Source organism: Narcine bancroftii, chromosome 4 (genome assembly GCF_036971445.1).
Source record: "Narcine bancroftii isolate sNarBan1 chromosome 4, sNarBan1.hap1, whole genome shotgun sequence".
Classification (NCBI taxonomy): domain Eukaryota; kingdom Metazoa; phylum Chordata; class Chondrichthyes; order Torpediniformes; family Narcinidae; genus Narcine; species Narcine bancroftii.
Window position 1 is genome coordinate 257,600,791 of NC_091472.1, and position 23,171 is coordinate 257,623,961.

At 40.7% G+C, this 23,171-nt stretch overlaps 1 protein-coding gene across 11 annotated transcripts in view; it reads left to right on the forward strand.

Annotated features, from left to right (window-relative positions):
• LOC138761898 (contactin-associated protein-like 5) overlaps window positions 1–23,171 on the forward strand; it is a 1,131,905-nt gene that overhangs the window by 254,260 nt on the left and 854,474 nt on the right. For all 11 annotated transcript variants that reach the window (XM_069934835.1, XM_069934832.1, XM_069934834.1 and 8 more), the window contains one exon: window positions 4,577–4,770. In XM_069934835.1, the coding sequence (XP_069790936.1) occupies window positions 4,577–4,770 (194 nt within the window). The remainder of the gene's footprint in view (window positions 1–4,576; window positions 4,771–23,171) is intronic.

Sequence of the window (23,171 nt, forward strand, 5' to 3'; positions counted from 1 at the left end):
TGGTTTTCTGCATGGGGGTCGGTACGGTAACCAGTAGTGGTGTTCTGCAGGGGTATTTTCTTGGACCCCCTCCTCTTTGTGATTTTTGTTTTATTAGCCTGGATATATAAGTCGAAAGGTGGGTTAGTAAGTCTGCAGGTGGCAGTGGGTGGTTTTGTTGATAGTTTGGAGGGCTTCCAGAGTTTACAAAGGGATATTGATAGGATGCAGAGCTGAGCTGAGAAGTGACAGATGGAGTTTAACCCAGAAAAATGTGGTGGCTAATTTCATAGGTCATTCAAAAAGGGAGAATACAATGCTAATGGGAGGACTTTGAGCAGTGTGGACAAATGGAAAGATCTTCTGGTCCATGTCCATAGGACACTCAAATCTGCTACACAGGTTGATAGTGTTGTAAGAAGGTATATGTTGTGTTGGCCTTCATTAACCATAGGATCGGGTTCAAGAGCTCTGAGGTAACGCTCCAGCTGGATACCCCTCTTGGAATATTGTTTTCAGTTCTTGTCATCTCACTACAGGAAGGATGAGGTGGCATTGAGAGGATGCAGTAGAGATTTACAAGAATGCTGGTTGGATTGGAAAGCATGCCTTGTGAGGATAGGTTGGGTGAACTTGGTATTTTTTGCTTAGAGCAAAAGATGATGAGGGGTGAACTGATGGAGGTGTACAAGATGATGAGAGGCATTGATTGTGTGGATGGCCATAGTTTTGTTCCCCACAGGGAATTATGAACAAGAGGGGCATAACTTTAAGGTGATTAGGAGAAAATACAGGGGGGATGTAAGAGGTAAGTTTTTCACACAGACAGCAGTAGGTGTATGGAATGCACTATGGGCAATGGTGGTGGAGGAAGGAACAATAGGATTTTTCAAGATAGGCATGTGAATTAAGAAAAATGGAGGGTAATGCAGTAAGGAAATTCAAGGACAGTTATTCGATTTGGTTATTAGGTTGGTATTACACTGTGCTCAGAAGGGCCTGAACTGTGCTGTAGATTTCAATTTGCTATGTTAATCAGTGTTCTGAGAGAGGTTTTATTTTCAGAATTTAAAAAATAATTTTAATGAATTCTAAACATATTTTAAATGTCTGAAACATGAAGTAGCATTCAAAACCTGTTGCTGCTTTGACTGTTCTGGCATAACCAGGAAGTCATTGATCATTCAGATTACTTTCTGTGAGTTTCTTTGATTTGTCTGCAGTTAAACAGGAAATTTGCAGTCACTGTGATTGTAGCATAATTCACAAAATGCTGAAGAAAGTCTGCAGGTCACTCAGCATCTATAGGAATAAAGGGTAACCACCTTCATAGAACATAGAACACTGCAGAATAATACAGGTCATGCAGCCCTCGATATTGTGCTAACCTACCAAAAAAATCTAAACCCTCCCTACTCATAATCCCCCTCCATTTTTCTTTCATCCATGTGCTTGCCTGGGAATCTCTTAAAAACCTCTAATATTTCAAACTCACCACCATCCCTGACAAGTCATTCCAGACACCCACAACTCTCTATGTAAAAAAAAAACTTAAACTTGATGTCTCCCTAAAATTTTCCTCCCTTCACTTTGCATAAATGTCCTCTGGTGTTTGCTACTCCTGCCCTAGAAAAATAAAGTGCTGGATGTCTACCATATCTATTGCCCTCATAATCTTGTAGACCTCTATTAAGTCTTTTCTCATCCTTCTACACTCCAAAGAGAAAAGCCTCCTTGCCTCAAGAAATTTTTAAATCCAGGCAACATCTGGTAAATCTCCTCTGCACCTTCTTAATAGCTCCACACCCTTCCTATAATGAGGTGAACAGAACTAAACACAATATTCTATGGGTGGTCTCACCAGACATTTATAAAGCTGCAGTTTGACCTCTCAACCTTTGAACTCAATCCCCCTACTAATAAAGCCAGCATGGCTTAGGCATTCTTAGCTATCCTATCAACCTGTGAGGCAGCCTTGAGAGATATATGAATTTGGATCACAAGGTCCCTCTGTTCTTTCACAATCTTAAGTATCTGATCATTAACCCTGTAATCACTCTTCAATTTTGACCTTCAAAAATACATAATCTCACACTTATCTGTAGTGAACTCCATCTGCCACTTTTCTGCCCAACTCTGCATACTGTCTCTATCCTTTTGTAGCCTGTGACAACCCTCAGTACTATCTACAATTCCTCCAACCTTCGTATCATCCACAAACTTTACTGACCCACCTTCATCCAGGTCATTTATATAATAAAAAAAACATAAAGAGCAGGGGTTCCAGAATAGATCCCTGCAGAACTCAACTAGATAATGGCATCCATTGCAGAATACTTTCCATCCACTGCTACTCTCTGCCTTCTACTGGCAAGCTCATTTTGAATCCACATAGTCAAGGTTTCATGGATCTCATAGCTCAAGAATTTCTGAATGAGTCTCCCATAGAGGACCTTGTCAAATGCCTTACCAAGGTCAAGGTATGAGTAGAAAAACAGGCACCTGAATGAAAAGGTGGAGGGTGGAGAGATGGAAGGACATGGCAGGGGCAGGAGTAAAGGAATGCAGGTAAGAAGTCATTGATGCATATACTGTAGGTGGGAGAGTAGAAGAGAAAAAAAGCTGAGAAGTGATGAGTGAAAGGATTAGTAATGGGGAATTTGTTTACCTCTTTTGATTATATTACAGCACAGGAGATACTTTGTATTGTCCCTGCTGCAACGTTTGGTTGGTTTCTAGTCAGTAAAGTTGGAATGCAACCCAGCAGGATAACGGTGACCACAAGTCCAGCCTAATGTGTTTAACGTGATTGTGAACAGTGGGGTGGATCAATCAAAGCAAACCCCAGGATTTGGACTAGTTCAGTTTTGTTCCTTCCTTGAACATTCCTGGGGGAGTTCGACTTGACTTGACTATGAAGCAGGATCACAATATCCTGGAGAGGATGGTTAATTATACAGTTGGCTGTGGTGAAAAGTGAATGCTAGATTGCCAAAGTAGGGCCAAGTGGCCAGTTGCAATGGTGTCACTCCTACACACTTAGACTGTGGCACATTTCCCACCACTGCTCAGATGGTTGCATCTCCATCAGCGTCAAAGAAACCTGACATTATAGATATTCTGTGTCCTCACTCTCAATGTTTTGTGATGTCACATTTACCCCATCAATCACCAACTTGGTGACCAAAGCTGGCATATTACAGAATACAATACTCTGGGTTATTTTAGAAAAACCTTTTCTTATTTAACAAATTGTTTTTCTCTCCCCAGCTTCTGGCGTCACAGACAAAATTAACAACTAAAGAGTCTGCAAATGCTGAAACAATACACTAGAGTACTGGAGGAACTCAGCAGGTCACGCGTCAAACATGGAAAACAATAGGCAGTCAACATTTCTGGCCTGAGCCCTTGATCAATGGCCTGAATGAGTACAGAGGGGGAGGGTAAGGGGCCAAAAATTGAGCAGATGTCTGAATAAGAAGGTGTGGGGGAGAAGAGGCCAAAAATTGGACAGATGTCTTAAGAAGAGAGTTGGGGAAGGGAGAAGAGGGTTAAAAATTGGGCTAGTGCCCGAATCAAAGGTGCCTTCCCCGTCCATCTATTATATGATCATCTGTCCAATTTTTAACTTTCGTGAAGAAGGGCTCAAGCTCAAAACATTGCCTGCTTATTGCATTTCCTGGATGCTGCATAATCTAGTGAGTTCCTCAAGGACATTATGCGTAGCCTTCTATCTCAGTTTCCTTTGATGATTGACCACCTGTAACTGAGTGGTCTACTCAGTTGTCTCTCGAAGGCCATTTCCTGAACTCTTCAAGAGTCAATTGCATGAAGTGGCTTTAATTTAATTTTTTTCAATAAAAAAAATATTTACAGCATTGCAGAAAGCAATTCTTGCCATTTAAGCCCATGGTGCCTAATTACACCCAAATTAACATGTAATCTTGTGTATTTTGAAGGGTGGGAGGAAAGCAGAGCACCCAGAGAAAACTCACGTAGACATGGAGAGAATGTACAAACTCCTTTCCCCGATTCGAAAAGGGTCACTGGTGCTGTAATGGTATTGTGCTAATCGTGCTGCTCTGACTTTGAGGCCATACTGGCAGATTTTCACCCCTGTAAGTCACAGATTTTAAATGACAGTCCAGTAGTTTCCATCACTTACTAAGACAGATTTTTACTGAAACAAAGTATTAACTGGATTTAATTCTGCTCTGGTGGGATTTGAACTGGAGTTTCTGGCCATTTGCCTCACCCATACAGCATCACTATACTCATTTTCAACACTGGATGCTGGAAAATATCAGTGCAAAAATATTGTGGAAATGCAATCAAAAAATTGCCTCGTCTTTCATATTTTTTGGTCAATATCCTGGAATTCTGTAACATTACTATGGGAGTATCACCATCAAGTAGACAGCAGAGCCTTAAATAGAACTCTGACCCTCTTAAATCAACTTGCAATGTGAGGACTTCGTAATTTGAGAAGAAAAGCAACATCCCATAACTTGAAATTAAATCATGCTTTGAAAGGGAACAAATTTTGCAACCCCTTCATTTTTTAACCCTCAAATGGTGTTTCTTTGATTCTTTGAAGGTGCTGGTGGATGGTCTCCTTTGGAATCGAACAAATACCAATGGTTGCAGATGGACCTAGGTGAGAGAACGGAGATCACTGCCGTAGCCACCCAAGGACGTTATGGGAGTTCAGATTGGGTGACGCGCTACCTGTTAATGTTCAGTGACACGGGAAGGAACTGGAAGCAGTATCGTCAGGAAGACAGCATTTGGGTAGGAAGCTGGATTATATGACACACCTTGTTTTATAAATAATCATTGATGATTGAATATTAAGTTTAACGTTTTCAAATAATTCCAAACCTTTTTATCATGCCAAATACTTACTCTCTGTCTTCTCTTCAATTTCCTTGAAAGAAAACAAGAAATGCAATTTCTCTGGAAGGGTCTGCAAAAAATGGGAGAGTCCTTGTTGTATGTTTAGCATGACTGTCCAAGGGTGAATAGCCATGAATATGGTTAATATGGTTAGGTACACACAAAATGCTGAGATTGTTCATGTAACGTGCATACACGTATCATAAGCACATAATCTTTTCAAGCCTTGAGTTCCGAAACCACATTTTTAGATCTAATCAGTGGGCGGCAATCTAAATTGAATATACAGTAAAACACCTAGTATCCAGCACCTACGGGTATTGGTAGATGCCAGATGAGTGAATTTTCCGGCTGCTTGATATTGTGTGTTGCTTGATTGGCAACCTAATGGTGAGGCCTACCAATTTGAAATTTTGTATTTTTTTTGCCAATTTATTTTCCGTGATTTTTTTTTGTTGGCTGCTTCAATTACAGATAACAGGTGTTTTACAGTATACTGACAGCTTTACATTTGGTTTGAATCTCAGGATTGTATGCAATATCATGTATGTTCTCTGACAATAAATTTGAGCATCGAACTTTGATCAGAAGTGTCTTGCCTCAGGCTTTGGAGCCTTCCATTATGATTTGAACCAAGAATTAATACAATTCAATTTACAATTTCATCATCTCATTCTTTATTTCATGACATGCCAGTGTGAAATGTTATTTCTTGGTTGGTGTTTCTTCGAGGTGTCTTGTGAAGAATGATTGAGGTTTAAATCTTTTCTTCTGTGGTTCAGAAAGCCAAGTTAAATAATTGTGAGACACGCAAAGGTGGGACGCCTCAAAATAAACTTGTCTGACAAAGAACACAGGAAAGTGATGCAAAAACAGATTTCAGGTTTTCGTATCCTTCAAGGACACCAAATAATGAACAAAAGCCATACTGCTAGAATTTCCTTTGCCCACATCAAAGTTATGAGTTAAATATTATATCTTATGGTATGTTAATTTCTGAATCCTTTGAAAACAATTTATATGAAGTCATCATAACTTGCAAGAAAAATATTTCTTTCAGACAAACCTTTATAATCTTTGCTATTCCTCAATCTATTCCTCATAGTCACAGAACTTGTGGCAAAACTACCTTTTTAGATAATATGCAGATATTAGCCAAGCTGACTTTCTTCAATGGCAGAACATGACCATTGTGCATCCTCTATCCAAAAATGCAAGTACGTTTGATGATTAACATTGAGCACTGCAAGATGTCTCCAGCATATGGAAGTAAGATACAGGGTATCATTCACTTTGTTCCATGTTTGAACAGACCAGTTCTATGTTTGAATCCCAAAACATAATGACACTTGTCAGAAAATCGCAAAATTAGCAGAACAAAGCTGTGCTCTTTGGAGTTCAGAACAAAGAAAAATATCTATCTTGGGGTTGGATGCATTGGCAAGAAGAAGTCAAGAAGGAGAGAGCATGGAATCAGATGAGAAGTTGCAGTTTGCAATGAGGAGGTCCAGCTGTTCCTTTTATTGTCACATAATAATAGATTAAAATGTAGTACACATGATATTATGTATTCTGTGAAGCAAACTAATTGTCAGCATGGACATTGCCTGGCATTCCTAACAATAGGAGAAGGAGAAACAAAATAGAGATCCTTCAGAGGAGCTGTGTCCATGGATTTTCCTCCAACACACCCACCCACAGCCTTTGCAGCCACACAGACTCCAGTTCAATCCATCGGCAACCCGAGCTCCAGATCCAAACCTCCAATAAGATCAGTGAGCCCTTCTTACCCTCAGAACCCTCACGATTCCTGATCCCAATACCTTGTTTGCTGAGCCAGTCTCCAGCATCCAGCAGCCTGTGGGTCCTTCAGTCACATCTCCAGCAGCCTGAAGCCTGAGTGGGTCCTTCAACCACAAGTTACCTGCAGTCTGTGTGGATTCTTTGACCAAAAGTGGCCAATGCGGCTGCTGAACCCCTTGCTTGTCCAATTTCATGGTCACCGTCAGGTAGTGCGATCTCCCAAGTTTGTCCTCAATTGGGGGGGACGGGAAGGTCTCGTTTCTGCTGCTCTGCACCAGTCCACTGCTCCGACAGAGTCTGCAACCCCTTGTGGTATGCTGTCCAGCACAGGCACCGCTATCTTGAGCTTAGACCCATGTATCCTTCTCTAAGAATTTTGAATCTTTGGTGATGATGAGTTGAGGATGCTGAGTCACTGAGAAAATTCAGGGTTGGTAAAGATAGGGTTCTGGTCTACGAGGGAGAAGAAGGCTACATGATGTGCACAGGAAGAGTGAGATGAGACTACAGCCACTCAATGCCTCTAAAGGGATTCTCATTTGCTTCTCTGTCTTGTTTTAACAATGGTGCTGGAATGTGGCAGCTCCTTGTTTTCCTCCGCAGGGCAACAGGAGGAAAGATTTTTGAGGATCTTGTGGACCTAACAAAACTTGAATCTTAATTCGAGGAGCTTTACGACTTGCCCTCATTTTATCTTGCATGACATTATTTCTTATTGATAATCAAGGGGCATATGTACATTGACACCAAACTCTTCTGTTCTTTCTTATCTCGATTGTATCATTAATAGCTCAGTTTATAGTGTTCTTCCAAGTAAATTTTCCGTTGGATTCAAGAAGTCTTTAAACTGGAATGTACATTGTCCCAATAGTGTGGGAGTGAAAGAGATATCATTATTTGCTATAATTTGACATAATTTGATGCCCTATCCAGTCTTCTCCCACAGAGATATTAAAAATAAATCATTTGACTTTTTATTTTACACATGAAGGATGCTAACAAACCTTTTTGTCCCACGGGTCTGTGCTGCCCAATTAAACTACTAACCCTGCAGATGGAAGCAAACTGTCACACCCGGAGGAAACTCACGCAGACCCAGGGGGAATGTGCAAACTCCTTGCAGACAGTGCCACATTCAAACCCAGGCTGCTGGGGTCCGTAACAGCGCTGCGTTAATGCTATGCTAATCATGCCGCCGTGAAAAAGAGCAGGCAGGTATTCCTCTTGTACTGACCAGTCAACCCCCATCATCAGTATTTTGAAATCAGATTATCCAGTCACTACCACCTTGCTTTTGGCAATGTGATAGCAATGAATACACTACCAAGTACATCACTCAGAGTACAGTTTATTGTTCAGATATTTTGAAAGGATTGGTCTATTTTTGAGCTCCTGGAAATAGATTAGTTAACCACCATTAAAACAGCTGGGTAAAGTGCATGATGGATATGTTATTTCTGTGTCTTGTTATATATATAGTGTCCTATTTATTACAGGAAAATAGCTGTGTAAATCAAAGTTATGCATTTTATAGGATCAATAATGAAAGTTAATAAACTTAGCCTTTCTCATATATACATGTAAATTATTCTCAAGACTAATTATGAGTGAGGAAAAAAAAATGATATTCTCCAATTCTTGAGCAAACAATGAGAAGCTGGAGGGACTCCATGGGTCAGGAGACCTCCACTGCTTCTTTTGTTTATTCCAGCTACAATGGTGATGGAATCATGAGTGGCTCATGGATTTTCAGATGCATAGATATATTGGCAGTCGGAATTGGAATTTATTGTCATAAACATGTTAAGAAATTCATCGTTTTGTGTGAGTGTTACAGTGAAACCCCTGCAACTGGCAACCTCAAAAAAAAAAGCAAAATAAATAATGTTCAATACATAAAAATGTAAAAGTAACGCAGAAAACTTTGGTGAAGATGGGAGCACATATTCAGCCAATGGAGCTGCTTGATCATTCGTGTTTTGCTTGTCGCAGCTGTTTGAATAAAGTTATGTTTGAATAAAATAGTGTTGCCCTGGATGAAGAGCTGGACGATGCCACTCACCATTGGGGTGACTCTCTTAATCTCCTTAATAAGATTCTTTATCTTTATTAGTATATTATTAATTATATTAGTAAGGCTTTATCTGTAAACATGCATGGGGGTAATTATGATGTTAGTGTTTGTGTTTCTGGCAGCTCTGTGGAGGGGGAGGAACCTGCAGATGCAACGACGGGTAAAAGTTTTTGAAGAATGTGACCGAAAATAAAGTAAAATGTTTTAAGATTTATATATTTGGGCAAGTGAAGTTTGTTCCAAGTAATTATAGTATAGTATTTTCATCTTTTAAACTGTTTATTATTAATGCAGGTATATTAATTACGCATTATAAGAGTGAGTCTCAAGCAAATGGAAAACTCACTTATCCAGCATCTACCAATCCCCAGATACCAGGGTTTAACTGTATTGCTATAAAATTTCATTTAAAAATAAATAAATTAGTGGATAAATAAGAGAAAATGAAGTCATGTCTGTGGTTCATTGTCCATTCAGAAATCTGGTGGCAGAGGTGAAGAAGCTGTCCTTGTGTCACTGGGTGCTCGACCTAAGGCTCTTGTACCTTCTCCCTGATGGTAGAAGCGTGAAGAGGTCATGGTCTGAGTGGTGAGGGTTCTTGCCAAGAAAGGTTGCTTTCTTAAGACACCCTCTCTTGTAGATGTCCTTGATGAGACTTTCCTACTTGATAGTGATGCAACTTGTCAGAATGCTTTCCACAGTACACCTGCAGAAATTTGCAAGAGTCTTTGGTGGCATGCCAGATCTCCTCAAACTCCTCACAAAATATAGCTGCTGGTGAGCCGCCTTCATGATTGCATCAACATGGATGCCTCAGGACAGATCCTCAGAGATGTTGACACCCAGTAACTTGAAGCTCTTAAACCTTTCTACTGCTGACCCCGCAATGAGGACTGATTTGTGATCTTCAGATTTCCCCTTCCTGAAGTCTATAATCAGCTCCTTAGTTTTGCTCACTTTGATTGCAAGGTTGTTGTTGTGGCACCTCTGAATTAACGGATCTAACTTTCTCCTGTACACTATCTCACAACCATCTGTGATTTTGCCGACAATCGTGATTTCATAGTCAAATTTGTGGACAGCATTTGAACTGTGCCTACTTACATAGTTATGGGTGTATAGCAATGGGCTAAGCACACATCCTTAAGGTGTGTTCATTTGATAGTCGATGAGGAGGAGATGTGGTTTTCAATTCATACTGACTGTGGTCTTCTGATGAGCAAGTCAAGGATCCAGATGAAGAAGTTTTGGAGTTTGTTGACCAGCACTAAGGGTATAATGCTGTTGAATATAGTTGATGAAGAGTAGCTTGATGTATGTGTTGTTATTGTCCAGGTGGTCCAGAACTGAGTGGAGAGCTAGTGATATTGCCTCTGCTGTGGAGCAATTGTGACATTGGAGAGTTGAAGCAGGAAGGGGCAGAAAGTTGGAGCTGGAAGAGGCAATCAACCTGTCCTGCCGTTCAACATAATCATGGCTGATCTATACTGGCCTCAACTCTTCTTCTGTTCCAGTTTCTCACATCTCTAAATTCCTCCATCTTTCAAATAATTTTTAATGAAGACATACAGCACGGTGTCAGGTGCTTCCACCCACGTGCCTGTGCCTCCCAGTTGCATCACTGTGACCAATTAACCTACTAACCCCGTGCTTCTTGACAACATGGGAGGAATCCGGAGCACCTGGAGGAAGCCAACTCAGTCATGGGAGAATGTACAAACTCCTTGCAGATGGCACCAGATTTGAATTTGAGTTGCTGGCACTATAATAGAGTTTAATAGTTACATATTAAATATATCTAATGATATGGCCTCCAGCACCCATGGGGCAGAGAATTCCAGAGATGCACCACGATCTGAGAGAAGGCTAAAAGACCACAAGATATAGGAGCAGTAAAAGGATATGCAGCCTATTAAGTCCATTCTGTCATTCCATCATGACTTTATCCAATATCCCACTCAGCCACACTCCCCTGGCTTCTCACCATAACTCTAACTATTCAGATACCTATCAGTGTCTGCCTTAATGCACCCAACAAATTCACCCTTGTTTTCCATAGCTGTTCGTGGTGGATTAAGCCAGCTGTTCTTCCCTCTCTAGCTAAGGAAATTCCTCCGCATCCTTGTCTTAAATGGATGCCCTTCAATCCTGAAATTATGCCCTCTTGTCTTCGACTCCCTTACCATGTGAAACAACTTTGTCACATCTACTCTGTCCAACATTTGAAATGCTTCGATGAGGTCCCACCTCATTCTTCTGAGTTCCAAGAAGTACAGTCCAAGAACTATAAAATGTTTCAGACTCTTCTGTACACTCAGGTTTAAATGCCTGGCCCTGAAAGGTCTCCAGCAACTTGATGACAATCGATGTTAAACTAACTGGCATCTAGTTCTCCATTCAGTTTGATTTCCTCCTGTTTTCAACAAGTTACTCACTGGTTGCTTTTCAATCTCCTGGTACCTTCCCATTGTTGAGGGAACTTTGGAAAAACATCAAGCAATGGATCCACTATCTCTGCAGCCACTTCCTAAAAAAATCCATTGGATACAAACCACTGCATACCAGAAATAGGCCAACCTTCAACACCATGAGTTTCTCTGATATTTTATCCAGTGCAGTTGAGACATTTATAAACATGTCCCTTTTATTTGAAATGAGCCCATCTGTTGTTTTAGGGATACTTGAATTGTTCCCTCATGTTGACGCTGATGCAAAAATTTATTTTAATATATTTGCTGTTGCTTTGCTTCCTGTCATTAATTCATCAACCTCATTCTCTAGACCAGGGGTGGTCAAACTAGGGCCCCCAGGCCAACTGTGGCCCATGGCCCATTTTTAAGTGGCCTGTTAGCATTCCTGCCAGTGCGGACCCATGGAGAGCAGGGTGCGAAGTTTCTGTGCCTCCCCCACGATGTCCAACTGCCCAGTACGACTGCATCAGCTCTTTATAGGCTTTAAATGGCCTGTGAAAGGAGCCAATGGTGACTTAAAACTGCTAGGCTTAATATTGTTTGGCCCATGAATCTCCTTACATTTTTTTGTATGTGGCCCACAACCAAAAACGCCTGGCCACACCTGCTCTAGATACTAACTGAAGCTGCCTTCTTCCTCCCACTGGTGCTGCTCAACTCAGTGAGTTCCTCTGGCAGAGTGAGTTTAAAGGTAAAGATTCCATTATTGTCACGTAATACTACATTTAGAATGTAAGATACATGAAATTCTTTAACTTTTGTCTACCGTAAGGCAGTCAGTGAGACACCACTTTGTCAAGCACCCCTCACAGAAATGAGACCCCTGCAAGGAACAGACTCGCAAACCCTCGCAAAGCCATTGCTCTAACCATTGTGCTCTTGGACCCTCTGCCGAGCTATCAGAGCCTCATTATGCAGAAGAGATGCTGAAGAAATTTCCTTTGTCCTCTTCTTTGGCTTGGCTTCGCGGACGAAGATTTATGGAGGGGGTAAAAGTCCACGTCAGCTGCAGGCTCGTTTGTGGCTGACGAGTCCGATGCGGGACAGGCAGACATGGTTGCAGCGGTTGCAGGGGAAAATTGGTTGGTTGGGGTTGGGTGTTTTGTCCTCTAAAGGAATGGAAATATCGTTGTTATTATCCTAGCCTGTGAGTTCAAAGTTTATTACAATAAATCTAACATTAAGAATAAATGGGACCCAACAGTATCTGACAGATGCTTTCGCTGTAAAAAGGAAATGGGAACAACAATTCATGCAATCTGGACATGTGAGAAAGTGAAAAAAATTTGGGAAGATCTAAACCAGATATTAAATAAAATCACAAAAAGCAATATACCAAAAAACCCAGAGATCTTCCTCCTAAGTAACATAAAAAACAAAGAATTTGGACTTGATTTGGATGGTGCACAAAAAAGATTTGTTAGGATAGCCCTAGCTGTAACAAAAAAATATATTATGTCAGCCTGGAAATTAGAAGATAACATGAGAATACAACAATGGTATATAGAAATGAATAAATGTATTCCATTAGAAAAAATAACATATAATTTAAAGAAATAATATTACAATATTTGAACAAATATGGGAGCCATACATGAAACACAATAGAGAAAACCTACCGGGGACATCTACCACCTAAAATGACAGAAGGAGAAGGGAATGAAAAGAATTGACTCAGTGGAAATTCTTGTTTGTTTTTATGGAGTGACAACATTGTTTGACGGGTTTAATGTATCTTAGATTCTGAACTTTAAATGAATGAGATGGGAGGTAGGGGGGGGGGGAGAAAACGACACTGTACATATTTGAAAAGGAAAATGTATGTATCTTGATCAATGTGGTTTATAGTGTGAAAAATAAAAAAAATTTAAAAAAGAACAATAACAATGACCATTAAGCCAGGTTGTGATAAAACCCCATTTGAGTTCATTTTTGTCTTCAGAGAAGGACATTGTTGCCATTGCCAGACTAGTTCACATGTGACAGGCAGCAACATGGTGAACTCTTGATTGTCAACTGAAATGGTCCAGTATTTCAAAGGCATCGAAGGATGTGCAAGACCAGCGTGAAACTATTCCCTCAATTCAGATGTTATTTAAGAACAATCTTATCTTGGTATCACATCTTGCATGGGACCATTCTAAATATCTACCTCAGAAGGAAGCTGCAAGTTCTTTTGCAGTTCCAGACCACTCGTACTTGTCAGCATGGGAGAAAGTGCTCCCTCATTAACAGTTCCAATTAGCTTTCGTAGTTGAACTTTCATGTTAACAAGGAGAAAATGACAGAATAAGGATGCAGTTATAAATGAATGTTGAGTAATATTCTTTTGCTGTTGACTGTTAAATATCTTGAGACAGTAGGTTGTGAATAACACGATATCTCTTAGCAGAATCTGCCTTAGTCATGACAAGTGCTAATTTCCTTTTCTTGAATGTAGCTTAATGTATGAAGATATTGTCACTGAATTTGATAGCAAACAGATGAATACTAGTGAACTGTTGACATTCAAGTGATGGAGGTAAAGAAAAAAAGGAGTCTCATACTATCGGGGACGTGCAAAATTGGCTTTCATATATTGAAACCCTTTGTTCCTCACGATTTGATCAATTGAATGTTTGCATTATTAATTTAACTCGCATACATCTTGTTGTGACAGTTAAGCTTTCACTCAGCCATTTACTATGCAGCTACCATTCACATCTACTGGAATGAACCTAATCCATACGGATTCTAAGTTGGGTTCCTTGTCAGTTCAGATCAAGGAGACGTTGCCTCGGTGCAGTATGATTGAAGGCCAAGCTTTCAGATGAAACTGTAGAGTGAGTTCTGTGCAGAAGGAATATCTTGATAAGCACCAGGTGGAACCTGAGTGCTCAATCGGGTAATCATGTTTATATGCACAGATGTTAGCATACCTGGAATACCTGTCGTAAAGAGGCTTAGGTCCGGCAGGATTTGAGGATTGCCTGCAACATACTAAAGTGTCAGAGAAACTCAGCAGGTCACATAACATCCATAGGAAATAAAAGGCCCAGTGGACATTTCGGGCCTGAGCCCTTCATTCAGAATGTGTAAAAACATGTTGATATCTGAATAAAAATATGGGGGGAAGGAGGAGGAGAGGCAAGGCGGGAGGAAGGGCAAGAGAACAGGCGTGGGAGATCATTTCATTGAGTACCTTCAGTATGACCACAGCTATAGCAAGGACCTTGCAGTGGCCATTTTCATTCTAACCCCATTCTCAAACTGACATGTCTGTCCATGGCCTCGTATTGTTGAGGCTACTCCAACACCTTGTATTCCATATTGGCAGTCTCCAACCAGAGGGTATCAATAGCAAACTTTAATTTCCATTAACCACATTCCTTTGGTCTCTCTCTTCACCAACCCTCTGTCTCCTTTTCTCCAGCTCCTTACCCTCTTCCCTTATCAGAGATCTACCCTCCTGAACCATGTCCCTTCTCCCCTTTTACCTGTCAACTTCTTTATCTCCCACCCTCCCATCTACATCCAACTCTGACCTCTTACCTTTTAGCCTGTTCTCCTCCCCCTTCCCTTTCCACCCTCCTCGCTTCTTCTCCTCTCCCTCTACTACCATCTTTTTCATTCAGGTTGATGGCGACTAGCATCAATCACACGAGACAGAGTGCAAGTAAAACGTTAGTTTTAATAGGCTAATATATACAACTAGGCCTTGCCTCTGTGAAAGCCTAGGCCAGAATGAAGGAGAATGAGCTGGAACTGGTTTTAGTTCCTACAGATGCTGCGTGACAAGCTGAGTTTCTACAGCAGACTTGCATATTGCATTAGACCCCACCATCTACAGATTTTCTGTTGACTCCATTTCAGGATCGAAACATGGTTCAGTATCAAGAAACTGTAATCATTGATTCTAAACACAGAAACTGTGCTGGATTAACTTAGTAGCAAAAGTAGCATATGCTTTGGGCCCCACATTTTCAAGGGCCCCATGCTAAATGCTTGCAAGCTATCAATTCCGATTCAGTGATTCTTCACTTGCTCTATTACTTTAGTACAATTCTGCCTTCAACTTTTATGAATGACTGGGTGTTTAAGGTTAGCAATTTTACCAATTATTAATTTAGCACATTAATTAATCGGAGTGTGGTATCTCTGCATGAATACAAACGTATTTGAAACTGAAGTCATAGCCACTAGACAAGGATGAAAACGAAAATGAAAACATCCCTTAGCTGAACAGTGAATAGACAAAGGAAGTCTATGTGGCACTCTGAGGAGCTGAAGTAAATCACTGCCACCACACTGATGGTTGTTACCGACTGTTTTTATTCAAATTCAGCGCGCCCCTTTAAGGGCAGCATGAGCTCAATCATCTGGTGCATTGTGACTTCATAATCATTGCCCAGGGCGCGCGCAGGAAGGAATGGTGGAATCGAGAAGAAACCCCTGACGACGCCATCTCCTAACGTCTGCCCCACCACGTGGCGATACAAGCAGGGCCAGTTCGCCATTAGGCTGTGCGCTGCCACACCTATGCTGTTTCCCATGCAAGGTTATGATTTCAGAATGTTCATCAAAGTTTATTGAAGAGGGGTTTAATGACTGGAAAAACGCAAGCAACCTATTATGTCGACATAAAGAAGGTTCTTCACATAGACAAGCTTTAATGTCACTGTTGATACGCAAACAAAGGTTTACATGTCAATTCCCAACTTGTGAAATAAATGGAGATGGAACAAGAGTTTTGGCACACACTTGTTGAGTGAATAATTGAAGTTGTAACATTTTTAGCAGAATGAGACCTTTCATTTTATGGTAGTGAAGAAACTGTTGGCTCTCCACATAGTGGATATTACTTGGGGTTGTTAGAATTACTGGCCAATGTTGACCCTTTTCTGGCAGAGGATATAAGTACTCAGGCAAACAAAGGAAGGGGACATAAATCAAACCTATTTAAAACAATATGTGAGGAATTCATCAATCTGATTGGATTCAGCATACTGGATCACATTATCTGTGAAGTGAAGAAATACAAGTATTATTCCGTTTCATTGGATTCTACGCCAGATATATCTAATATATCAAAGCTGACTTTGTGAACGATGTTTTGTCATCTGGATCAGATGTAAGGTTTGTGAAGTTTTTGGATATGGAAGGTCATGGTGTTGAACATTTTACTCAAAGTTTACTTGACTTTTTTAAGTGAAAATGGTATTGATGTAAAAGATTGCCATGGTCAAAGTTATGACAATGCTAGCGGCATGAGTGGCAAGTATGGTGGCTTACAAGAGTGGCAAGTATAGTGGCAAGTGGCAAGCATGAGTGGCAAGTATAGTGGCTTACAAGAGTGGCAAGTATAGTGGCAAGTGGCAAGCATGAGTGGCAAGTATGGTGGCTTACAAGAGTGGCAAGTATAGTGGCAAGTGGCAAGCATGAGTGGCAAGTATAGTGGCTTACAAGAGTGGCAAGTATAGTGGCAAGTGGCAAGCATGAGTGGCAAGTATGGTGGCTTACAAGAGTGGCAAGTATAGTGGCAAGTGGCAAGCATGAGTGGCAAGTATAGTGGCTTACAAGAGTGGCAAGTATAGTGGCTTACAAGAGTGGCAAGTATAGTGGCTTACAAGAGTGGCAAGTATAGTGGCTTACAAGAGTGGCAAGTATAGTGGCTTACAAGAGTGGCAAGTATAGTGGCTTACAAGAGTGGCAAGTATAGTGGCTTACAAGAGTGGCAAGTATAGTGGCTTACAAGAGTGGCAAGTATAGTGGCTTACAAGAGTGGCAAGTATAGTGGCAAGTGGCAAGCATGAGTGGCAAGTATGGTGGCAAGTGGCAAGCATGAGTGGCAAGTATAGTGGCTTACAAGAGTGGCAAGTATAGTGGCAAGTGGCAAGCATGAGTGGCAAGTATGGTGGCTTACAAGAGTGGCAAGTATGGTGGCTTACAAGAGTGGCAAGTATGGTGGCTTACAAGAGTGGCAAGTATGGTGGCTTACAAGAGTGGCAAGTATAGTGGCAAGCATGAGTGGCAAGTATAGTGGCTTACAAGCACGAATTAAAGAGTTAAATGAGTTTGCTGATTACATTCCATGTTTTGTGCATTGACTAAATTTGATTGGAAAATGTGCTGCTGAATATTGTCAAGAAGTATTAATTTTCTTTAAATTTGTAGGAAGCCTGTACACATTTTTTTCAGCTTCTACCCATTGGTGGGATCTCCTTTCAGCTGCATTATCTGATGATGGTGCTCATTTGCACATTGTGAAAAGAATGTTGGATACCAGTTGGTCAGCTCATGCAGATGCAACAAAAGCACATTTACTCAGCTTTTCTGCAATAAAGTAAGTCTTGGATGAATTTTCAAATAACAATAATCAGAAGGCAGTGTGTCGGCAACAGGTTTGCGGACTACTTTCAACCATAATGGAAACAGGAATAATGGTCATAATTGTGGGATCAAGTATTACAGCATTTTCAAAAGCCAAGACTTGATCACACCTTGTGCACTCGATGAATCCTTGCATGGATATATTCAAGCTATGCTGTCTACTGTTTCAGACATTGAGCAAAAGGCCAAGGATCTGACTGAATGTGAAGATTATCAACAACAAACTCAAAGAGAACACAAGCAAAATGATTTCAGTGGTTCCAGAACTCTTGATCCACTTATTGAATCTTAAACACCTTCTCAGAAGTTTAAAAATTGAACATTTCTTGCTCTTTGTCCTGTCAAAATGCCAGAAAGCTTATCGAAAGTTGAATAGTGTATTTGGATTCCTTAATCAATTACAGTCGTTACTCCTGAAGAGATTGTAAAGAGGTCGTCATCAAACCTTATCAATTAATATCTGGAAAAATTAGAAGAAAATTATGGTGAAGAATTTATGCATTTTGCTGAACTGCTTAAAACTGATCTTGCTTCTCATATTTACCATTTGGTAACTGACCACTCTTTGGATTCTTGTTTTCCAAATGTAGAAATTGCCTTGCGCATCTATCACTCCTGGTTACCAACTGCAGTGGAGAATGCTCATTTTCAAAAATGAACAGGATTAAAAATGAACTAAGGAGCAGCATGGGTCAAAACAGATTGAACAATCTCACTTTAATAATCATTTTGACACAATCTGAGTGATACTTCCAGTATCATCAACACATTTGCTCATGCTAAATCTAGAAGATGTATTTGTTGTATTATCTGGGTGTATAGCAATTGAAAAAATAATTACTTTGCCATGCAAGTAAAAGATTTATGTGTTTTTTTTAATTTAAGGCCCCTTTATAACATATGCTACAGGCCATGCACCAGCTTAATCTGGCTCTGCATAGAAAGACACTAGAGAGGGCACAGAAGCATGTGGATTTCTTGCAAGTTGCACTGAAAGCCTTAAAGCTTTGCTGGCTGGAAAATGGATTGAGTTACTTCATTATGCGCTGTACGTCACAGCAGTCCCAATGCATTCAAACGTCTACTGAGTTTATTTCAATCAGATATCATGGACACTCACGACCTGGCCAAGATTAAGAGCCAACTTGTAGATTACAAAATGGAGAGCCACAAGTTGGCAATATCAGGACAAAAGTTCTGCTGGTCACGTTGTTACAGGTACAACTGCATCTAATGAGTGAAGCTATCCACTGAGGAGACAGCATAAAGTGGATGGATTGACTGCAGTCAGCAAGGAAGTCAAAATGTCAGTTTCTTCAAAGCTTCATCACATGGCCTCAGCAAAACTTGAACAGAAATAGCTTGCATTTATATGGCATAATTGAAGAAAAAAGCTATTGAGAAAAGGTTTTTCCAAACTAATTTGGTCTAAGATAGGGAGATGAAAGAACAGGTGATCAAAAACGATGGAATATGCTGTTTCAAAGGAGTGTATGAAAGGGTGAGAATAAGATAAAGGGATTGATTATGATTCCAGAGTTGACTACTGAATATATTAAACCAAGTCGAGTCAAGTTTATTGTCACATGATTGCACAAGTATAACCCGATGAAACAGCGTTCTCCAGTCCTCGGTGCAAAACATGTAGACATGCATCCAGACATAACACACATACAGGCAAATAATACATACTGTATGAAGGACCAATATTCATATATGCAAATAAATCAATATTATTTCATAAATATGGCAGTCTCGGATGGTTGGTGCAAGCAGTTCCTTTGGTCATTCAGCATTCTCGCTGCCCATGGGAAGAAGCTGTTCCTCAGCCCGGTGGTGCTGGCTCTGATACACCTGTATCTCTTTCCCAATAGGAGCAGCTGAAAGATGCTGTGTACAGGGTGGTGAGGATTTCTCAATGATTTTGATTGGCCTCTTCAGACAATGATCCTGGTAGATCCTGTCAATGGGAAGGGAGGGGGACTCTAATGATCCTTTTTGCCTCTCTTATGATCCTGTGGATTGACCTCTGATCCATTTCTCTGCAACAACCAAACCACACTGATTTAGTGTGCCAGGACACCCTTGTTGGAACTTCCATGCAAGGTGGACATGATGGAAGCCTTGCCTGCTCCAGTCTTCTCAGGAAGTGCAATCAGTATTATGCCCTCCTCACAAGCGAGGAGATATTGTGTATCCATGATAAGTCACTCGTTAAATGAACTCCAAGGAACTTGGCGCACTCCACTGTCTCTACTGCAAAGGTGTTGATGTGCAGTGGAGGATAGTCGTTCCTGGTCCTCCTGAAGTCCATGATCACCTCCTTCATCTTGTCTACGTTGAGACTTTTGTTGTTACTCTCGCACCCTAGGACAAGATTTTCCACCTCTATGCCCATAAAGAAACAGTGATATAAAGTGGATCATAGAAAGGGTCCAGACAGGACCCATGCTGTCTGTCTTAAAATACCTGCACCTGAAAGCACATTGACCTTCCACTGCATCTTCTTGAGATGCGTTGGTGTTTCACTCATTCAGGCAAGTGGAGAATATTTGATTGCACTTCTGACTTGCTCATTGTTGATGGCTTTAGGATATCAGGAGTAGAGACACTTGTCACAGGACCAAAAGCACAGAGCAAATTAAGTTGCAAGTCCAAAGAGCAATCACCATACATAGCATTAGGTTTGAAATGACAATTTGATGCTAATAGTTTCAGAGAAGTGTAGGAAACTAAAAAAGTTATTTTAGAATTATGACTTTAATTTCCTCTGTTTATTTTGTTCAGCGAATTTCCTTATGCATTCACATAAATTCCCATTGGGATTTTTTTTTAATTCAAGTCATTAACAATCTTTGTTTTTAATCACATTGAGGTTATTAAATGAAGCTGAATGAAATTAATGAATGCTTGTTCATCAGAGTGCATATGGTAGGGCATGGAGGAAATTAAAGCCATTAATATCAGAGATCTGTGGGTTAAGGGTAGATCTGTGGCCTTGGTGGTGTGATACCGTCGAGGCTGCTGCAAAAGGAAAGTATGTAAGTAGGAGGTTCTATTCAGAGACTCACTGGCCAGGTTTAACATTTACTTCTCTCTGGAAATTCCTTCACAAAACAGTTGATCCAGATTTAAGCTATGTCATCTTAACTGAGATAGACAGCATTGAACACAGTGGAAAACTGTTCAGTTTGTAACTCCATATTTGCCGAAGCTAAGATTTGTCACATTATACCTCATACAGTGAGAAGGGTTCTTCTGCAAGCAGCCATGCAAAGAGCATAATTTATAGAATGTAGAGTTACAATGAGGAAAGAAACATCAATTAGTACCAAGCAACGGCAGTGTATAGCACTGTTGTGGGGTTCCTTCCGGACAAGAAACTGTCTTCAAGCCTGCTGGTATGTTCTTTCCCACTCTTGAACCTCTATATGTTCCTATTGTACCAGCCTCTACCACCACCCCAGGCACCAACCACTTTCTGCGTAAAATAAGACTTATCCTGACATATCCCCTAAAATTACCTCTCCTCACCTTATTCAGATAACCTCTGGTATTTGCAACTGCCACCCCAGGAAAAATGTGCCATCTGCCCACCCTATCTATGCCTCTTGTAATCTTGTAGAGCTATTGAATTGGGAGGAGGTGGTGGTCAGCACTTTTTGTGCCGGGGAAGTCCACGTCTTCATTGATGGTCCTGGATGAAGTAAACTTGCTCCTCCTGACCTTGAACAAGTGGTGGAAAACTGCCTTAATGCAGCCAGCTAATACCTTTCAGCTCTATTGCTGTCCAGCTTATTGAACCCCTTAAGAACCAATGTGCTAGTTGCAAATGATAAAACAAGCTTCCAGTTGCACAGTAGCATGCCAGATTAAATGTAGTATCTGAATGTATTGATGTCCACTATCATAAAAAGCCAAGTGAAAATACCAGAAACATTCAGTAGTTAGACAGTGACTGCGGAGTGAGAAACCGAGTTAATATTTTGGGTCATTGTCTTTTTATCAGAAGCCAAAAAAAATTAGAGAACAATGAAAACCCCATTGTGAGAAACTGAACAACAGACAGTGTGGGCAGTGGAAATTGTAGGTGGTCTGTTTGGAGGAGATGTAAGTAGCAGGAGATGATGAAGAGATGGAGGAGAGGGAAAGGGGAAGAGAAGGAGGGGAGGGAGAGAGAGAGAGTGGGAGAGGGAGTGTGTGGGAGACTGAGGGAGAGAGAGAGTAAGGGAGAAAGATGAAGAGTGAGAGAGGGAAATTGAGAGCAAGATAGCGAGAGAATGGAGGAAAAAGAGAGAGAAAGATGGGGAGAATGAGGGAAAGAGGGGAGCAAGGAGGAAGAGGGAAAGAGAAGGAGAGAGAGAAAGAGAGGAGAAAGAGGAGACCAAATGTTTGAACTGTGAGATATACCTTTGTGCACCAAAATTTTTACATGCAGCAACTAAATAACTATGTACTTCATGAAAAGCCTACAACAGTATATGATAAATTTTAACAAAATGAGATAATAAATAGAATATTGAATATTGAATAACTCTTCAATGTTACACTGGTGAACAAAAAACGTGGTACTGCAATTGTGTAGAGTACAAGGTCCTTTTGCAATATTGGAGTAGTCCTTAATTAGTGTAACAAGAGCCTTTTAGCCATCAGAAATAAACCTTTCTTGAACCCAGAGGTGTTAAACAAGAAAATCTGCAGATTTAGACTTATTTCATTTTAAAATTTTAATGATACCGCATGGTAGGAGCAAATTCCGTTCATTTACATAACTTCAGCACTAATCCCATTTTATTTTCCCAACCTTCCTATCAACTACCGTTCATCTGCACATTGGAAACAAATTAAATGGCTACTTAAACTTCCAACTTGCCTGATCTTGGTATGTGAGAGGAAAATGGAGAACATTTGAAGAGAAAGAACATGGGAACTCTACACAAACAGCACCAAAGAGGTCTCGATTGAACCTGGGTCACTAGAGCTGTGAGGCAGTTGCACCACCAAGCTTAAACCCCCCCTCCCCACCCCCACTTCTCCCTGCCACACCTCGACCCTCACCTCTTTGTACACAGTTTGTGGCCACAAACCAAATGATTGACAAATTGATTGATCACAGTAAATTGCCCCTAGAGTGTGGTGGGTAGCAGAATTTTGGGGGCAGTTGATGGGAAAGTGAGGAAAATAAATGGCCTCGGATATGATTCGTGTAAAAGGGGTGCTTGATAGTCTACATGGTTGGTAGGTAGAAGAGCTTGTCTTAACGATGTCTTTCTCTCTCTCTCTAATACTCCGTCAAATTTTTTTAGACTTTCAGCATGGTACAGGCCCTTTTGACCCACAAGCCTGTGCCACAAAATTACACCCAATTAACTTAAAATCCCTGTATGTTTTGAAGGGGAGGGTAAAGCGGAACACACTCATGCAGACAAGGGGAGAGCATACAGACAGCCCCGGATACGAACCTGAGTGGCTGGTGCTGTATGCTAACCATGCTGCCCATATTAATTGCACTGTCTATAATTGGTAAATAGGAAGAAACACAGTAAGTTAAAAATAATGAATATTTAACAACCTTAGAC